The sequence below is a fragment of the Corvus moneduloides genome, unplaced genomic scaffold (assembly GCF_009650955.1).
Source record: "Corvus moneduloides isolate bCorMon1 unplaced genomic scaffold, bCorMon1.pri scaffold_126_arrow_ctg1, whole genome shotgun sequence".
In the NCBI taxonomy this organism is placed as follows: Eukaryota; Metazoa; Chordata; class Aves; order Passeriformes; family Corvidae; genus Corvus; species Corvus moneduloides.
Genome location: NW_022436884.1, coordinates 1 through 18,025, shown reverse-complemented (window position 1 = coordinate 18,025; position 18,025 = coordinate 1). Strand labels below are relative to the sequence as shown.

Genomic DNA, 18,025 nt, shown 5'->3' with positions numbered 1-18,025 from the left:
CCCACCAGCACCACCTCCATACCCACCACTAGCAGCTCTGAAACTACAAGTACCAACACTCCACACACCACTAGTAGCTCTACACACACCACTGCCACTACACCCACCGCTAGCAGCTCTGAAACTACAAGTAGCAGCCCTACACCCACCACGAATGGCTCTACAACCAGTGCCACCTCTACAGTAACAACCAGGAGCGCTTCAACGCCTACAAGTAGCAGCTCTACACCCACCAGTAGCGCATCTACACCCACCAGCAGCAGCTCCATAATCACCACTAGCCGCTCCACACCCACCAGTGGCAGCTCTACACCCACCACTAACACTCCCATACCAACAAGTACCAGCTCTGCGCACACCACTAGCAGCTCTGCAACAACCGGTAGTAGCTCTACATCCAGCACCATCTCTACACCCACCAGCACCAGCTCCACACCCACTACTAGCAGCTCTGAAACTGCAAGTAGCACCTCTACACCCACCAGTAGTAGCTCCACATCCAGCGCCACCTCTCCAATAACAACCACTAGCAGTTCAACTCCTACAAGTAGTACCTCTACACCCACCAGTAGCACATCTACACCCACCAGCACCACCTCCATACCCACCACTAGCAGCTCTGAAACTACAAGTACCAACACTCCACACACCACGAATAGCTCTACACACACCACTGCCACTACACCCACTGCTAGCAGCTCTGAAACTACAAGTAGCAGCCCTACACCCACCACGAATGGCTCTACAACCAGTGCCACCTCTACACTAACAACCAGTGGCACTTCAACGCCTACAAGTAGTAGCTCTACACCCACCAGTAGCGCATCTACACCCACCAGCAGCAGCTCCACAATCACCACTAGCCGCTCAACACCCACCAGTGGCAGCTCTACACCCACCAGTAGCACTCCCATACCAACAAGTACCAGCACTGCGCACACCACTAGCAGCTCTGCAACAACCGGTAGTAGCTCTACATCCAGCACCATCTCTACACCCACCAGCACCACCTCCATACCCACCACTAGCAGCTCTGAAACTACAAGTAGCACCTCTACACCCAGCAGTAGTAGCTCCACATCCAGTGCCACCTCTCCAATAACAACCACTAGCAGTTCAACTCCTACAAGTAGTACCTCTACACCCACCAGCAGTGCATCTACACCCACCAGCAGCAGCTCCACAATCACCACTAGCCGCTCCACACCCACCAGTGGCAGCTCTACACCCACCACTAGCACTCCCATACCAACAAGTACCAGCACTGCGCACACTAGTAGTAGCTCTGCAACAACAGGTAGTAGCTCTACATCCAGCACCATCTCTACACCCACCAGCACCACCTCCATACCCACCACTAGCAGCTCTGAAACTGCAAGTAGCACCTCTACACCCACCAGTAGTAGCTCCACATCCAGCGCCACCTCTCCAATAACAACCACTAGCAGTTCAACTCCTACAAGTAGTAGCTCTACACCCACCAGTAGCATACCTACACCCACCAGCACCACCTCCATACCCACCACTAGCAGCTCTGAAACTACAAGTACCAACACTCCACACACCACTAGTAGCTCTACACACACCATTGCCACTACACCCACCGCTAGCAGCTCTGAAACTACAAGTAGCAGCCCTACACCCACCACGAATGGCTCTACAACCAGTGCCACCTCTACACTAACAACCAGTAGCGCTTCAACGCCTACAAGTAGCAGCTCTACACCCACCAGTAGCACATCTACACCCACCAGCAGCAGCTCCATAATCACCGCTAGCCGCTCAACACCCACCAGTGGCAGCTCTACACCCACCACTAGCACTCCCATACCAACAAGTACCAGCACTGCGCACACCACTAGCAGCTCTGCCACAACCGGTAGTAGCTCTACATCCAGCACCATCTCTACACCCACCAGCACCACCTCCATACCCACCACTAGCAGCTCTGAAACTACAAGTAGCACCTCTACACCCACCAGCACCACCTCCATACCAACCACTAGCAGCTCTGAAACTACAAGTAGCACCTCTACACCCACCAGTAGTAGCTCTGCAACCACCACTAGCACTCCCATACCAACAAGTACCAGCTCTGCGCACACCACTAGCAGCTCTGCAACAACCGGTAGTAGCTTTACATCCAGCACCATCTCTACACCCACCAGCACCAGCTCCACACCCACTACTAGCAGCTCTGAAACTACAAGTAGCACCTCTACACCCACCAGTAGTAGCTCCACATCCAGCGCCACCTCTCCAATAACAACCACTAGCAGTTCAACTCCTACAAGTAGTACCTCTACACCCACCAGTAGCACGTCTACACCCACCAGCACCACCTCCATACCCACCACTAGCAGCTCTGAAACTACAAGTACCAACACTCCACACACCACTAGTAGCTCTACACACACCACTGCCACTACACCCACCGCTAGCAGCTCTGAAACTACAAGTACCAACACTCCACACACCACGAATAGCTCTACACACACCACTGCCACTACACCCACTGCTAGCAGCTCTGAAACTACAAGTAGCAGCCCTACACCCACCACGAATGGCTCTACAACCAGTGCCACCTCTACACTAACAACCAGTGGCACTTCAACGCCTACAAGTAGTAGCTCTACACCCACCAGTAGCGCATCTACACCCACCAGCAGCAGCTCCACAATCACCACTAGCCGCTCAACACCCACCAGTGGCAGCTCTACACCCACCAGTAGCACTCCCATACCAACAAGTACCAGCACTGCGCACACCACTAGCAGCTCTGCAACAACCGGTAGTAGCTCTACATCCAGCACCATCTCTACACCCACCAGCACCACCTCCATACCCACCACTAGCAGCTCTGAAACTACAAGTAGCACCTCTACACCCAGCAGTAGTAGCTCCACATCCAGTGCCACCTCTCCAATAACAACCACTAGCAGTTCAACTCCTACAAGTAGTACCTCTACACCCACCAGCAGTGCATCTACACCCACCAGCAGCAGCTCCACAATCACCACTAGCCGCTCCACACCCACCAGTGGCAGCTCTACACCCACCACTAGCACTCCCATACCAACAAGTACCAGCACTGCGCACACTAGTAGTAGCTCTGCAACAACAGGTAGTAGCTCTACATCCAGCACCATCTCTACACCCACCAGCACCACCTCCACACCCACTACTAGCAGCTCTGAAACTGCAAGTAGCACCTCTACACCCACCAGTAGTAGCTCCACATCCAGCGCCACCTCTCCAATAACAACCACTAGCAGTTCAACTCCTACAAGTAGTAGCTCTACAGCCACCAGTAGCATACCTACACCCACCAGCACCACCTCCATACCCACCACTAGCAGCTCTGAAACTACAAGTACCAACACTCCACACACCACTAGTAGCTCTACACACACCATTGCCACTACACCCACCGCTAGCAGCTCTGAAACTACAAGTAGCAGCCCTACACCCACCACGAATGGCTCTACAACCAGTGCCACCTCTACAGTAACAACCAGTAGCGCTTCAACGCCTACAAGTAGCAGCTCTACACCCACCAGTAGCACATCTACACCCACCAGCAGCAGCTCCATAATCACCGCTAGCCGCTCAACACCCACCAGGGGCAGCTCTACACCCACCACTAGCACTCCCATACCAACAAGTACCAGCACTGCGCACACCACTAGCAGCTCTGCAACAACCGGTAGTAGCTCTACATCTAGCGCCATCTCTACGCCCACCAGCACCAGCTCCACACCCACCACTCGCAGCTCTGAAACTGCAAGTAGCACCTCTACACCCACCAGTAGTAGCTCCACATCCAGTGCCACCTCTCCAATAACAACCACTAGCAGTTCAACTCCTACAAGTAGTACCTCTACACCCACCAGCAGTGCATCTACACCCACCAGCAGCAGCTCCACAATCACCACTAGCCGCTCAACACCCACCAGTGGCAGCTCTACACCCACCACTAGCACTCCCATACCAACAAGTACCAGCACTGCGCACACCACTAGCAGCTCTGCAACAACCGGTAGTAGCTCTATATCCAGCACCATCTCTACACCCACCAGCACCAGCTCCACACCCACTACTAGCAGCTCTGAAACTACAAGTAGCACCTCTACACCCACCAGTAGTAGCTCTACATCCAGCGCCACCTCTCCAATAACAACCACTAGCAGTTCAACTCCTACAAGTAGTAGCTCTACACCCACCAGCAGTGCATCTACACCCACCAGCAGCAGCTCCACAATCACCACGAGCAGCTCAACACCCACCAGTAGTAGCTCTGCAACCACGACTAGCACTGCCATACTAACAAGTACCAGCAGTGCGCACACCACTAGCAGCTCTGCAACAACCGGTAGTAGCTCTACATCCAGCACCATCTCTACACCCACCAGCACCAGCTCCACACCCACTACTAGCAGCTCTGAAACTGCAAGTAGCACCTCTACACCCACCAGTAGTAGCTCCACATCCAGCGCCACCTCTCCAATAACAACCACTAGCAGTTCAACTCCTACAAGTAGTACCTCTACACCCACCAGTAGCATATCTACACCCACCAGCACCACCTCCATACCCACCACTAGCAGCTCTGAAACTACAAGTACCAACACTCCACACACCACTAGTAGCTCTACACACACCACTGCCACTACACCCACCGCTAGCAGCTCTGAAACTACAAGTAGCAGCCCTACACCCACCACGAATGGCTCTACAACCAGTGCCACCTCTACACTAACAACCAGTGGCACTTCAACGCCTACAAGTAGCAGCTCTACACCCACCAGTAGCGCATCTACACCCACCAGCAGCAGCTCCATAATCACCACTAGCCGCTCAACACCCACCAGGGGCAGCTCTACACCCACCAGTAGCACTCCCATACCAACAAGTACCAGCTCTGTGCACACCACTAGCAGCTCTGCAACAACCGGTAGTAGCTCTACATCCAGCACCATCTCTACACCCACCAGCACCACCTCCATACCCACCACTAGCAGCTCTGAAACTACAAGTACCAACACTCCACACACCACTAGTAGCTCTACACACACCACTGCCACTACACCCACCGCTAGCAGCTCTGAAACTGCAAGTAGCACCTCTACACCCTCCAGTAGTAGCTCTACATCCAGCGCCACCACTACACTAACAACCACTAGCAGTTCTACACATACAAGTAGCAGCTCTATTCCCATCACCACAACTACACCCACCAGCAGCACCGCCACACTCACCAGTACCAGCTCTACACCAAGTAGCAGCTCCGCACTCACCACTACCATCTCTACACATACAAGTAGCAGCACTACACTCACCACCAGCACTACACCCACCACTACTGCCTCTACACCCACCCAGAGTAGCTCAACTCCCACCACTACCAGCTCTACACTCACCTCCATCTCTACACCATCCACTAGCAGCTCAACGCCCATCACTAGTAGCTCTACACCCACAAGTAGCAGCTCTACGCTCACCACCACTTTTGCACCTATAAGCAGCAGTTCTGCAGCAATCACGAGTAGTTCTACACCCACCAGTAGCAGCTCTACATCCACCACCATTACTACACCCACCAGTAGTCCCTCTGCAGACACCAGTAGCAGTTCTACACCAGCAAGTAGCAGCTCTACAAGTTCCAGCTCTACACCCACCAGCAGTGGCTCTACACCCACCACCGACAGTACGTTCACGACTGAGATCTCTACACCTGCAAGTAGCACCTCTACGACCACCACGTCTACACCTACAAGTATCAGCTCAACACCCACCACCACCTCTACACCCACCAGCAGCAGCTCCACAGTCACCAGTAGCATCTCTACGCCTACAAGCAGCAGCACTAGACCCAGCACCATCTCTACTCCTTCCAGTAGCACCTCTACACCCACCAGCAGCTCTACTGCCACCACTGTCTCTACTCCTACCAGGAGCAGCTCTACACCCACCAGTAGCAGTTCTACATCCTTGACCGTCACGCCAAGTTCCGCCGGGACCTCCACCACCACTCCTGACACCACCCCCACCACGCCTAGGACCACCACCACCACCTCTAGAACCACCACCACCCTCCGTACAACAACCAGCACCACCCTTACAACGACAACAACCGCCACCACCACCACTCCCCACTCAACCACCACCCCAGGTAATTCTCACCCCGCTTCTCCCTGGCCCCATTTCCATGTCCCTTCCCATTCCTTTTCCATCCCCTTTCCTTCCAGGGACCTGTGAGAACGGTGGCACCTGGACCAACGGCCACTGCCAGTGTCCCCCCGGCTTCACAGGGGACAGGTGTGAGGAAGTCAGAAACACCATCGAAACCAATGCCGGTAGGAATTCCATCGTTTTTTGGGATGTATCCAATGCTGGGATAAGATCTGCCAGGGGCAGGAGGATCAGGAAGGGTTCTCCTTTTGGAAGTAAACCAGGTGTAACTGTATCCCAAAGAACCTTCTCCGCACCTGCATCAGAGTCCCACAGGACTCGAAAATTTGGGAAGAGCTGATGGTTCCACCAGGTCCTGCCCATCAGGGGTCAGGCAGGTGCAGGATCCACCTGGGATTCCCACCTGGAAATTCTGGGAGATGGGGAATGACCCAGCTCCGAGCCACCAGCAGGTGCAGGATCCACCTGGGAGGACCAGGTAGGAATTTTGGGAGATGGGGGATGGCCCAGTCCACACTGGGATCACCCAGAGGAGCAGAGGGGCCACTGATGATCTCTTCCAATGGGTGGAGGATGTTTCTCCTGGTTCCTTCACAACAACCCCCAAATTCATGGGGTTTAGGGGGAGATTTTGGGGTTCCACCTGCCTGGAAATGTCTCTCTGCCCCATCTCCTTCATGGCCTGGTCTTGGACATCCCCAGAGACCAATGGGACGGTGGAAGTGGAGCTGCGGGTCACCAACAGGAACTTCACCAAGGACCTCGAGGACAACACCTCACCCGCCTACACCAAGTTCGTCCAGAACTTCACCAACCAGGTAGAGGAACATGGGACTGCCACCTGGGGTCGGGATCTACCTGGTGGAGCATCCCATGGGTACTCCAAGTTCTTGTGTAGTGTTCTCCGGGTCCAAGGGGATGGATCTGAGGGGGGGACACCCAAAATGAAGCAGACCCAGGAAGATGGGAAGGGAATGGACCCCAACATCCCACCTGGAGACATTTTCCCTTCCAGATGGACGCAGTCTACGCCGACATCGAGGGGTACAGGGGCATCAAGGTGCACCGTCTCAGGTGAGCACTGGGGTCACTGGGACGGGGATTTTGGGGTCATTCCGTGGGAAAATGGCGTTTGGAATGGGACGATGGCGTTTCCGTCCAGGCCCGGCAGCGTGGTGGTGGATCACTCCGTCATCGTGTCCCTGCTGGTGACCACCCAGAGCCAGGACAAGCTCCAGAACATCACAGCCAAGGTGCAGGAGAAAATCGAGGTGGCGGCAACACAGTTCAACTGCACCAATGGTACCTTGTCACCTTCCCACCGTGGGGCTGGGGACAACTGGGGCCCTCAATGGGGTGGGGACACCTTCCCAGCCACCCAAACCACCCCTGGACAACCCTGGGAGGGCCTGTGGGGCTGTGCCTCCTCAATTTAACCTCTCCTACAGGTGACTTGTGCTTCAACGCCTCTGAGGTGTTGGTCACCAACACCCCGCTGGAATTTGATGAAGATGGTAAGTGGATGGGGAGGGGTCCACCTGGGTTTGGGGTCTCCAAGGTCCCCCCAGTTGACATCTCTCCCCTCTCCAGCCTACTGCCAGAGCCAAGTGCCCGAGGGCTACCAGGAATTCTTCTTTCCCAACCTGACAAGCTTCGGGTTGTCCTGCATGTCCAACTGCACGCCGAACACCGCCGGCACCATCAACTGCAACCGGGGGACGTGCCACATCACCCGCAGAGGTCCTCAGTGCTTGTAAGGGCTGAAGGAAACGCCTCCTCCTCCTCCTCCAAAGCCATCCCACGTGGATCCAACCCTTTGGGTGGATCTTCATGGTCATTGCCAAGCTCCTCTGTGCATGGAAATGGGTCAAAAATCATCAAGGTTGGAGCAGGGTTCTCTTCCACAGGGATCCAACTCTTCTGGTGGGTCTCCATGATCACCTCTGAGGTTAAAAATTCCAGGGCTGGAGCAGGCCTGTGGTCCACAACCCTTCTAGTGGATCTCCAGGCCCATCCCTAAGGTTTTCTTTGGATGGAAATGGGTGAAATTCATGTGGGTTGGAGCAGGATCTTGGTCCACATAGAACCAACCTGGATCTCCATTATCATGTCCAGGGTTAAGCCCCTGAGGTGAAGCAGAATCTTGCTTCAAGAAGGCTTTGAGGCTGCAGAAATGGGTTGGGGGAGGGGGGTGTCTCTTCTGGGGGTGTTCCAGTTTTGGGTTGACCCCTTTGTCCACCCCACCAGCTGTGATGACACCCATCTGTACTGGTACCAAGATGACCGCTGCACATCACGGGTCAGCAAACTGGCCGTGGGCCTGGGCTTGGCCGTGGCCATCTTGGTCACTGTGGTCGTCGTCCTCTCCATCTTCCTCTTCCGAGCTCGCAGATCTGAGTCATGTGATAGGTGAGGAGGGGGAGGTTTGGAGTATCTGGTCCCAGTGTCCTCCTAGGGGTGGGAGAAGTCTCAGAGTTGTTGGTTTCCAGATGTTCCTCATCCTGGATGAGGTTCTGGGGGTTTGGGGGGGGGAAGTTGGTCCTTTGGGGGTGTTGGAGGGGGTCCAGGCAGGGATGGACCTGTTGGTGGTGACCCCCGACACCCCTTCCCCCATCCCCAGGACCGAACAGCAGATGATGGAGAGCTGGTACCAGGACACCAGCGAGGAGTGGAACCTCCAAGGAAACTTCACCTTCCAGAAACGAGGTGGGAGTGGGGTGGGTGGGGGGTCTCTGGTGACCCCACAGGGATGGGGGAATTGGTTTGTGCCCCTCAACCCCACCCTGAGCACCCCCACTGAGTCCCCCTCTCCCACAGATGCCCAGCTCAAGGATGACCATCCAGTCAACCTCGACGCCATGGACACATCAGTCCCGGTGAGTTCCCCCTGTCCTCCCACCACAGTGGGACTGGGGCGCTGGGGACACCCTGAATCTTTCTGACACCCCATTTTCCCTCTGATCTGCTCCGGCACATCCCGACAGATCCAAATCCCAAGGCCGCAGAGCTTCTTCACACAGTTCCGAGATATGGTGGGGTAGGGAGCACCAGGGTAGTGATTTCCACCACCACAATTTCATCATCATCATCATCATCAATGTCATCAACATCATCACCATCAACATCATCACCATCAAACATGATCAATGTCAAAGTCATCATCATCATCACTATCACTATCATTATCATCATCACCATCATCATCATCCTCACCACTATCATCATCATCACCATCATCATCAACATGATCACCATCAACATGATCAATGTCAAAATCTTCATCACCATCACCATCATCACCATCATCATCACCATCACCATCATCATCATTAACATGACCATCACCATAATCACCATCACCACCATCACCACCATCATCATCACCATCATGATCACCACCACCATCACCATCTGCATCACCAACCCCATGGAACGAGGTCCCCCCCAGCACTTCAGGACAACCCTGACCCTCTCTTGGGGGGCACCTTGACCCCCTGCCCTCATCTTCATCCTCTTCCTGTATCCCTCATCCTCGTCCTGTGAGCACTTTTAAGGTCATGACCCCAGTTCTGGGTCGCGATCCCATTTTTAGGATGTGACCTCATCCCCAACAGCACTTTCGGGCCACGACCCCACCTAAAAGGTCATGTTTCCATCTCTAAGGTCATGTCCCCACCTCCAAGGTCATGTCCTCACCTCCCTTCCTCCCCAAATTCAAGGTTTAGGATCCCCCCCCCCACCCGAAAAAAGGGGGCTGGACCCTCTCGTTCTTAATGAAGTCACTCAAAATGTCTCTGGTGTTACTGGTTTGTACTGGGACAATCCCGGTGACGACTTGGGGAGAGGACAAACAGCCCTGACCACCCTTTTGGAGCTATTTTTGGGGGTGACACTCCCACACCTGCCTGGGACTTCCCCTGCTCCAACAGGGGACACTCCCTCCCTGTGCCAGCACCTGCCAGGTGTGTTTGAGGCCACACGTGGCCACACCCCGAGGTGTTTGGGACTTTGTCCCCGTTCCCAGCTCTGGCTGCCAAGAAGGGTGGAATGAAAGATGTAAAAATGTTAACTTTAGCCCAAGGGGGTGGGGCAGGAATTGGCTGAGCGCCAAGTGCCAGCATGCAAGGCAAGAGGCATGCGTCCTTCTGCCCCGTCCATGGCACGGTGGTGATTGTGGGGGTGGTGGCATCACAAGGGTCATGGGGGTCATGGTGGTGGGCATGGCTATGAGGGGTCATGGGGGTGGAGGTGCTCTGGAGGGTCATGGAATTGGGGTGGTTGGGGGTTCATGGGGGTCATGAGGCTGGGGTGGTCATGGGGGTCATGGAGTTCATGGGGGTCATGGATTTCATGGGGGTCATGGTGGTGGGACAGGTCAGGGTGGTCACAGTGGTGAGGGTGGAGGTCATAGTGGTGGTGGGGATGGTGGTCATGGCGGTCCATTGTCCACCTTGGGACCTCCTCAATGCCCCACCCACTCATGGGTGGTACCACTTTGGGACCCCCTGAATGTCCCCCCCCCACCCATGAGCGGTACCACCTCAGGACCCCCCCACTCATGAGTGGTACCACCTTGGGACCCCCTCCTTGTCCTCCCCTTCCTTGAGCCACCACAGCTGCCCCACCTCCTGCTCCAAGCCCTTTGTCCCCGTGGGAAAGGGGTGTGGAGGAACCTCCAGGGTGACATCTTGTTCCAGGACTGGGGACAAGGACACGTTCTCCCACGCACGTCACCCATCGGGGTTCGGGGTGACCCAAAGGCAGTTCCCAATCACCTGGTCAGCAATTAACGCACTTTCAATGTTTTCTTTTCCTGGTTTTGGGGTGTTTTCCCTTGGATTTGCAGCTTGGCTCCACCCATGTCCTACCTTGTCATGAAGCTACCTCATGTCCCCAACAGGAAGTGGACAGGTGACAGGAGAATTGAGGATATATTTAATTATAAAACATTCTGTGTGCAAACAATTGCGTGAGGAGGAAGAGGACGGTGGATTTCCTGATCCTCCTCACCCCGAAACCCCACGCCCATGTCCCCGTGTCCCTGTGTCCCCCCTCCACCCATGTCCGTGTCCCCATGTCCCGTCTCTGCTGGCTCTCAGGTGGCTCCACTCAGGGGACCACGGTCGGTCTCCGGATGTGCATCTGGGGAGGAAGGAGAGGAGAAGATGAGGATGGGGTGGGGGACGAAGGGCGATAACATCAGGGTCCTGGGGATGTGTCACCCACCATCTTCGAGGTGTCCACCCTCTCCAGGTTGATGTAGCTGGTGCTGGGGGTCTCCATGTCTGTGGGGTGGAAGAAGAGGTGCCGTGGACCGCCGGGTTCCACAGAGTTCCCCCATGCCCATCCCCACCCCCACCCCCATCCCTGTTACCTTCCCAGGTGGCCGCCAGATTCCCCATGGAAAAGCCTTGGGATCCCTCCCAGTTCCCGTCCTCGCTGGAGTACAGCTCCGCACGGGACCTCAGCTTATTCCTGCGTGGTGGAACGGACAGGGATGAGACTCGGGACCACCACGGGATTCCCCCAGCCCATCCCACGGTGACACATTTACCTGTACTGTTCCTTCTGCCTCCGAGATCTCAGCAGGAGGACGGTGAAGATGGTGGTGACCAGGACCAAGACAGCCATTGGGACCCCCACGGCCACCCCCACCTTGCTGATGCGGGAGCTGCAGGCGCTGTCCTGGTACCAGAAGGCCACCTTGTCCGAGCACCTGGTGAGGTGATCATGGTGGTCATGGGGGTCATGGGAGTCATGGTAGGTCATAGTGGTGTGGGTGGTCATGGGGGCCATGGGAGTGGGGGGGTCATAGGGGGGTCAGGGTGGTTATGGTGTTGGGGTGGTCATGGAAGTCATGGGAGTGAGAAGGTCATGGTGGTCATGGGGATCATGGGAGTGGGGTGGTCATGTGGGTCATGGTTGTCATGATGGGACATGGTGGTCATGGTGGTGGGGTTGTCGTGGGGTCATGGTAGTCATGGCGGTCATGGGAGTGGGAGGGTCATGGGGGTCATGATGGTGGGGTCATCATGGGAGTAGGATGGTCGTGGGGGTCACAGTGGTCAGGTCATCATGGGGATGATGGGGGTCAAGGTTCTCAGGGGATTCATGGAATTTGGGGAGACCACCCATTTTTGGGGACCGAGCCCTTACTCGCACTGTGGCCCCAGCCGGCCCACGGAGCAGCTGCCGTGGACGCAGGGCAGAGGGTCAGCAGAGCGGGCATCGCAGCGGGTGATGCAGATGACACCGGTGTCCGTCAGGTACGGGGTGTAGTAGGAGCCGAACCCCTCCTGGATGTGGGCGTCGCACAGACCTGAGGGTGGGGGCACAGGGCTCAGGTTTTGGGGAGCTCCGGAGGGTGGGGGACACCCAAACACCCCGTGGGCTTCACTTACGTCCTTCCACCTCTTGCACTCCAAAACTCTGGACGCTGGTGAAGGAGGTGTTGAAGCAGAAAGAACCTGGTGTGGAGAGAGGAGCTGCTGGTGGGCAACCCTGGCCCAGTAACCCCAAAGAGGACCCAGTGACAGCGGGGTGACCCCCAGTGTCACTCACAGTTGTCCCCAGTGCAGTTCCCGTTGCAGTCACTGTAGTTTTGGAAGGCGGCGACGAGGCTGTCGGAGATGGTCTTCACCGTCTCGTTGGCCTTGGAGTTGGCGGGGACCTCCAGGCTGACATTGTAGTCCACCTTGATGCTGCCAGCGCTGCAAGGAGAAGGGGCAGGGCTTGGCTCTAGAGCCAACTGGGACCAGTATGGGGTTCCCAGTGTGGAGGAACACCATGGTTACACAGGGCTGGGCCGTCCAGAAGGAACCCCAGGACACAACGTGGCTTGGAGGGATGTGGATGCTCCAACCTTGGGGGGCATCACCTCAAACTGACCCCTGTGGGTCCCTTCACCCCAAACCACCCCACGTGAGCACTGGAGAGGGTCAGGACCCCACCTGGCCACTGGTGGGGACTCACCTCAGGCTTTTGATCACCACACCTTGGTAGCCCTTGATATGCCCATAAATCTTCTTCATCTGGAAGACAAAGAGAAGCCAGGGGAGATCCAGGCCCCCATCATGGTCCACAACCCCCTCAAGGGGCTACCCCTGGGGTCACCTGTGGCATGGCTGAGCCCTGACCTTCTCCTGGAACTCTTTCTCAAAGCTCTTGTAAGCAGGCGAGGACGTATTTTTGAGCTCCTCAGTGAAATTCCTGTTGTCGACCTTGGTCGTCATCTCCACCGTCGCGTTCATCGTCACTTGGCCAAGCAGAAGAGACCCATGAGGAATAGACTGGGTGTCCCCATCCCCACCCTGGTGACCTCGGTCCGGGGACCAGCTTGGTCCCTCCACGGTGACTCCAATCCCAGGTCAGTGTCACCAACGTGTGACCCCATTTCTTGATTGGTCTCTTTGTGGTCACCCAACCTCATTCCAGGGTCATTCCCTCCCTGGTGGCCACATTTCTGAGTTGGTCCCTCCTTGGTGGTCCCATTCCCAGGTCATTCCCTCATAGTGGCCCAAAACCCCCACTGACCCCTCAGAGGTGACCTCAGCCCAGGTCCTGTCTTGGTGGCCATCCCACGGCATCTTGGGATGCTTCCCTACCGTTTTTGATCTCCACAATGTCCACGACGAACTGGCACCTGTCCCCTTGGAAATTCAGGGGGCACAGGCAGAGGCCGTTGGCCCAGGTGCCCCCATTTTGGCAGACGGGCTCCTCGCAGTGGTCACCTTGAAACCCCTCGGGACACAAGCACTTCCCATCTTCCCATGTGCCACCATTCATGCACACACCTGGAAGAGCAACCGGAGGACACAGGTGCTGTGGCATGGCCCGGAGACAGCCCAGGAGCCACCAGGAGAATGCTGGGGACAGGTCAGGGGGAAAGGATGTGGCTATGGAGGGCAACCAAGGAGCAAAACGCACCTGGACTCGTGATTGTGGTTGTTACTGTGGTGGTGGTGGTGGTCGGAATGGTGGCCGTGGTGGTGGTGTTCTGTTCTGGAGTAGTGGCCGTGGTGGTGGTGTTCTGTTCTGGAGGAGTGGCCGTGGTGGTGGTGTTCTGTTCTGGAGGAGTGGCCGTGGTGGTGGTGTTCTGTTCTGGAGTAGTGGCCGTGGTGGTGGTGTTCTGTTCTGGAGGAGTGACTGTGGTGGTGGTGTTCTGATCTGGAGTAGTGGCCGTGGTGGTGGTGTTCTGTTCTGGAGGAGTGACTGTGGTGGTGGTGTTCTGTTCTGGAGTAGTGGCCGTGGTGGTGGTGTTCTGTTCTGGAGTAGTGGCCGTGGTGGTGGTGTTCTGTTCTGGAGTAGTGGCCGTGGTGGTGGTGTTCTGTTCTGGAGTAGTGGCCGTGGTGGTGGTGTTCTCTGCTGGAGTAGTGGCCATGGTGGTGGTGTTCTCTGCTGGAGTAGTGGCCGTGGTGGTGGTGTTCTGTTCTGGAGTAGTGGCCGTGGTGGTGGTGTTCTGTTCTGGAGTAGTGGCCGTGGTGGTGGTGTTCTCTGCTGGAGTAGTGGCCGTGGTGGTGGTGTTCTGTTCTGGAGTAGTGGCCGTGGTGGTGGTGTTCTGTTCTGGAGTAGTGGCCGTGGTGGTGGTGTTCTCTGCTGGAGTAGTGGCCGTGGTGGTGGTGTTCTGGTCTGGAGTAGTGGCCGTGGTGGTGGTGTTCTGTTCTGGAGTTGTGGCTGTGGTGGTGGTGTTCTGTTCTGGAGTAGTGGCCGTGGTGGTGGTGGTGTTCTGTTCTGGAGTTGTGGCCGTGGTGGTGGTGTTCTGTTCTGGTGTAGTGGCCGTGGTGGTGGTGTTCTCTGCTGGAGTAGTGGCCGTGGTGGTGGTGTTCTGTTCTGGAGTTGTGGCCGTGGTGGTGGTGGTCTGTTCTGGAGTAGTGGCCGTGGTGGTGGTGTTCCGTTCTGGAGTAGTGGCCGTGGTGGTGGTGTTCCGTTCTGGAGTAGTGGCCGTGGTGGTGGTGTTCTGTTCTGGAGTTGTGGCCGTGGTGGTGGTGGTCTGTTCTGGAGTAGTGGCCGTGGTGGTGGTGGTCTGTTCTGGAGGAGTGGCCGTGGTGGTGGTGTTCTGTTCTGGAGTAGTGGCCGTGGTGGTGGTGTTCTCTGCTGGAGTAGTGGCCGTGGTGGTGGTGTTCTGATCTGGAGTAGTGGCCGTGGTGGTGGTGTTCTGTTCTGGAGTTGTGGCCGTGGTGGTGGTGTTCTGTTCTGGAGTAGCAGCCGTGGTGGTGGTGTTCTGTTGTGGAGTAGTGGCCGTGGTGGTGGTGTTCTGTTCTGGAGTAGTGGCCGTGGTGGTGGTGTTCTCTGCTGGAGTAGTGGCCGTGGTGGTGGTGTTCTCTGCTGGAGTAGTGGCCGTGGTGGTGGTGTTCTGTTCTGGAGTAGTGGCCGTGGTGGTGGTGTTCTGTTCTGGAGTAGTGGCCGTGGTGGTGGTGTTCTCTGCTGGAGTAGTGGCCGTGGTGGTGGTGTTCTGTTCTGGAGTAGTGGCCGTGGTGGTGGTGTTCTGTTCTGGAGTAGTGGCCGTGGTGGTGGTGTTCTGTTCTGGAGTAGTGGCCGTGGTGGTGGTGTTCTGGTCTGGAGTAGTGGCCGTGGTGGTGGTGTTCTGTTCTGGAGTAGTGGCCGTGGTGGTGGTGTTCTCTGCTGGAGTAGTGGCCGTGGTGGTGGTGTTCTGTTCCGGAGGAGTGGCCGTGGTGGTGGTGTTCTGATCTGGAGGAGTGGCCGTGGTGGTGGTGTTCTCTGCTGGAGTAGTGGCCGTGGTGGTGGTGTTCTGTTCTGGAGTTGTGGCTGTGGTGGTGGTGTTCTGTCCTGGAGTAGCGGCCGTGGTGGTGGTGGTGTTCTGTTCTGGAGTAGTGGCCGTGGTGGTGGTGTTCTGTTCTGGAGTAGTGGCCGTGGTGGTGGTGTTCTGGTCTGGAGTAGTGGCCGTGGTGGTGGTGTTCTGTTCTGGAGTAGTGGCCGTGGTGGTGGTGTTCTCTGCTGGAGTAGTGGCCGTGGTGGTGGTGTTCTGTCCTGGAGTAGCGGCCATGGTGGTGGTGTTCTGTTCTGGAGTAGTGGCCGTGGGGGTGGTGTTCTGTCCTGGAGTAGCGGCCGTGGTGGTGGTGGTGTTCTCTGCTGGAGTAGTGGCTGTGGTGGTGGTGGTGTTCTCTGCTGGAGTAGTGGCCGTGGTGGTGGTGCTCTGTTCTGGAGTTGTGGCTGTGGTGGTGGCGTTTCCTCCTGGCGGAGTAGAATTGTTAATGTTCTGTTCTGTAGTAGGTGGCAGGACAGACACAGCCTCGCCCTTGGTTGTGGTCATCTCACCGTCTCCTGCATCTGAAGGACCTCCCATTACCAATATTCCCCAAAATCCACTGACCACCAAAGCCATTGACCCCCAAGGTGACTTCGACCTCCCTCAATGACGCATGCACCCCTCAAAGAACCCCACCCACAACAGACCAACAACTCCCAAAACCCTCTCCTTGGTTCTCCAAGGACCTCCCAAGGATTCCCAAGGCTCCTGGTTGGATCTCACAAACCCATGAACCCAAAGATCCATTGACCCCATTAAGGGTCCGTGGACCCCCAAAGACCCTCACCCACCAGAGACCAACATCCCCCCAAAACCCAATCTTGGTTTTCCAAAGTTGTCCCCAAGACTCCCAAGAACCTCAATATCCCCAGCTGGGTCCCAAAGACTCATAGACCCACCTTAAAAACCCACAGACTTCCCTCAAAAGACCACTGGACTCCCCTAAAGACCCCTGGACCCCCAATGACCCTCCACCCACCTCAGACCAACATCCCCTCAAAGACCCAACCTTTGTTCTCCAAAGATGCCCCACAGATTCCCAAGACCTCCAGCTGGACCCCAAAAACCCATGAACCCGAAGATCCATTGACCTCCCTCGCCTGGACTCCTAAAGGCCCCCACCCACCACAGGCCAACATGCCCCCAGAAACCCAACTTTGGTTCTCCAAAGATGCCCCCAGGACTCCCCAGACCGTCAAGATCCCCATTTGGGTCTCCAAGTACTCATGGACCCACATCAAGAACCCACAGACCACCCTCAAAAGACCCCTGATCCACCCCAAAGGCTCCTGGACCCCCAAAGACCCTTACCCACCACAGATCAACATCCCCCCAAAGACCCAACCTTCATTCTCCAAGACCCCATTTGAGTCCTGAACCCATCAGTTGGGTCCCAAACCCCACCCTGGACCCCCCTAAAGACCTCTGGACCCCCCCAAAGACTCCTGGACCCCCCCAAAGACACCTGGACCTCCAAAGGGCCCCACCACAACATCCCCCCAAAGACCCACCCTTGGTCCTCCAAAGATACTCCCAAGACCCCAACTGGGCCCTGAACCCACCAGCTGAGTCCCAAACCCCACTCTGGACCCCCCTCAAAGACCCCTGGACCTTCCCCCAAAGACCCCAATTGGTTCTGTTTGCTGCCAACCCCACGATCTTCGGACGACCCCGGTCCCACCCCATTTCCAAACTCGCGGTTCGAGGATGCTGCCGCCGCAGGGTGGGGAGGGATCCCAGTGCCACCGGGAACGGGGAGGCATCCCAATGCCACCAGGAATGGGGAGGGGTCCCAGTGCCACCAGGAATGGGGAGGGATCCCAGTGCCACCAGGAATGGGGAGGGGTCCCAGTGCCACCGGGAATGGGGAGGGATCCCAGTGCCACCAGCTCCCACCTGTGACAGTGATCAGGACGCAGACACAGAGCACGGCCAGGAGGCCCCACAGCCTCCCCGCCATGGCCCCGTATCCTGGAGTCAAGGAGTCGGGCACACGGATCCGTCCGCAACCGCGGGAGGAGCGGGACTGGGGACACGGAATATACTTCAGGAGGACCTTTGGTCACA

The 18,025-nt window shown here is 56.5% G+C and overlaps 2 protein-coding genes across 2 annotated transcripts; one reads left to right on the top strand and one right to left on the bottom strand.

Annotated features, from left to right (window-relative positions):
- Nucleotides 1-154: 154 nt before the first annotated feature.
- On the top strand, nt 155-9,233 carry LOC116438830 (uncharacterized threonine-rich GPI-anchored glycoprotein PJ4664.02-like). Its single transcript, XM_032097839.1, has 13 exons — nt 155-183; nt 1,173-2,321; nt 3,624-6,172; nt 6,249-6,356; nt 6,895-7,010; nt 7,208-7,266; nt 7,355-7,494; nt 7,641-7,706; nt 7,783-7,945; nt 8,440-8,601; nt 8,813-8,898; nt 9,010-9,068; nt 9,177-9,233. The coding sequence occupies exons 1-13, from the start codon at nt 155-157 to the stop codon at nt 9,231-9,233; spliced, it is 4,743 nt and encodes a 1,580-aa protein (XP_031953730.1).
- A 2,068-nt stretch (nt 9,234-11,301) lies between these two features.
- On the bottom strand, nt 11,302-16,462 carry LOC116438829 (mucin-22-like). The gene is made up of 12 exons (XM_032097838.1): nt 14,273-16,462; nt 14,119-14,221; nt 13,797-13,985; nt 13,329-13,447; nt 13,165-13,223; nt 12,754-12,902; nt 12,594-12,659; nt 12,349-12,511; nt 11,747-11,908; nt 11,567-11,667; nt 11,419-11,477; nt 11,302-11,334 (listed from the first exon to the last, which is right to left on the bottom strand). The coding sequence occupies exons 1-12, from the start codon at nt 16,460-16,462 to the stop codon at nt 11,302-11,304; spliced, it is 3,393 nt and encodes a 1,130-aa protein (XP_031953729.1).
- Between the last annotated feature and the right edge of the window lie 1,563 nt (nt 16,463-18,025).

Excerpts from the sequence above, each read along its gene's own strand:
- LOC116438829 (XM_032097838.1), bottom strand. The coding sequence starts at position 16,462 with ATGACCACAACCAAGGGCGAGGCTGTGTCTGTCCTGCCACCTACTACA. Across the intron at positions 13,224-13,328 it reads AGAAAGAGTTCCAGGAGAAG|ATGAAGAAGATTTATGGGCA; the intron begins GTCAGGGCTCAG and ends TTTGTCTTCCAG. Across the intron at positions 12,512-12,593 it reads AGTGCAAGAGGTGGAAGGAC|GTCTGTGCGACGCCCACATC; the intron begins GTAAGTGAAGCC and ends CCCCACCCTCAG.
- LOC116438830 (XM_032097839.1), top strand. The coding sequence starts at position 155 with ATGGCTCTACAACCAGTGCCACCTCTACA. Across the intron at positions 6,357-6,894 it reads CACCATCGAAACCAATGCCG|AGACCAATGGGACGGTGGAA; the intron begins GTAGGAATTCCA and ends GGACATCCCCAG. Across the intron at positions 7,946-8,439 it reads CGCAGAGGTCCTCAGTGCTT|CTGTGATGACACCCATCTGT; the intron begins GTAAGGGCTGAA and ends CCACCCCACCAG.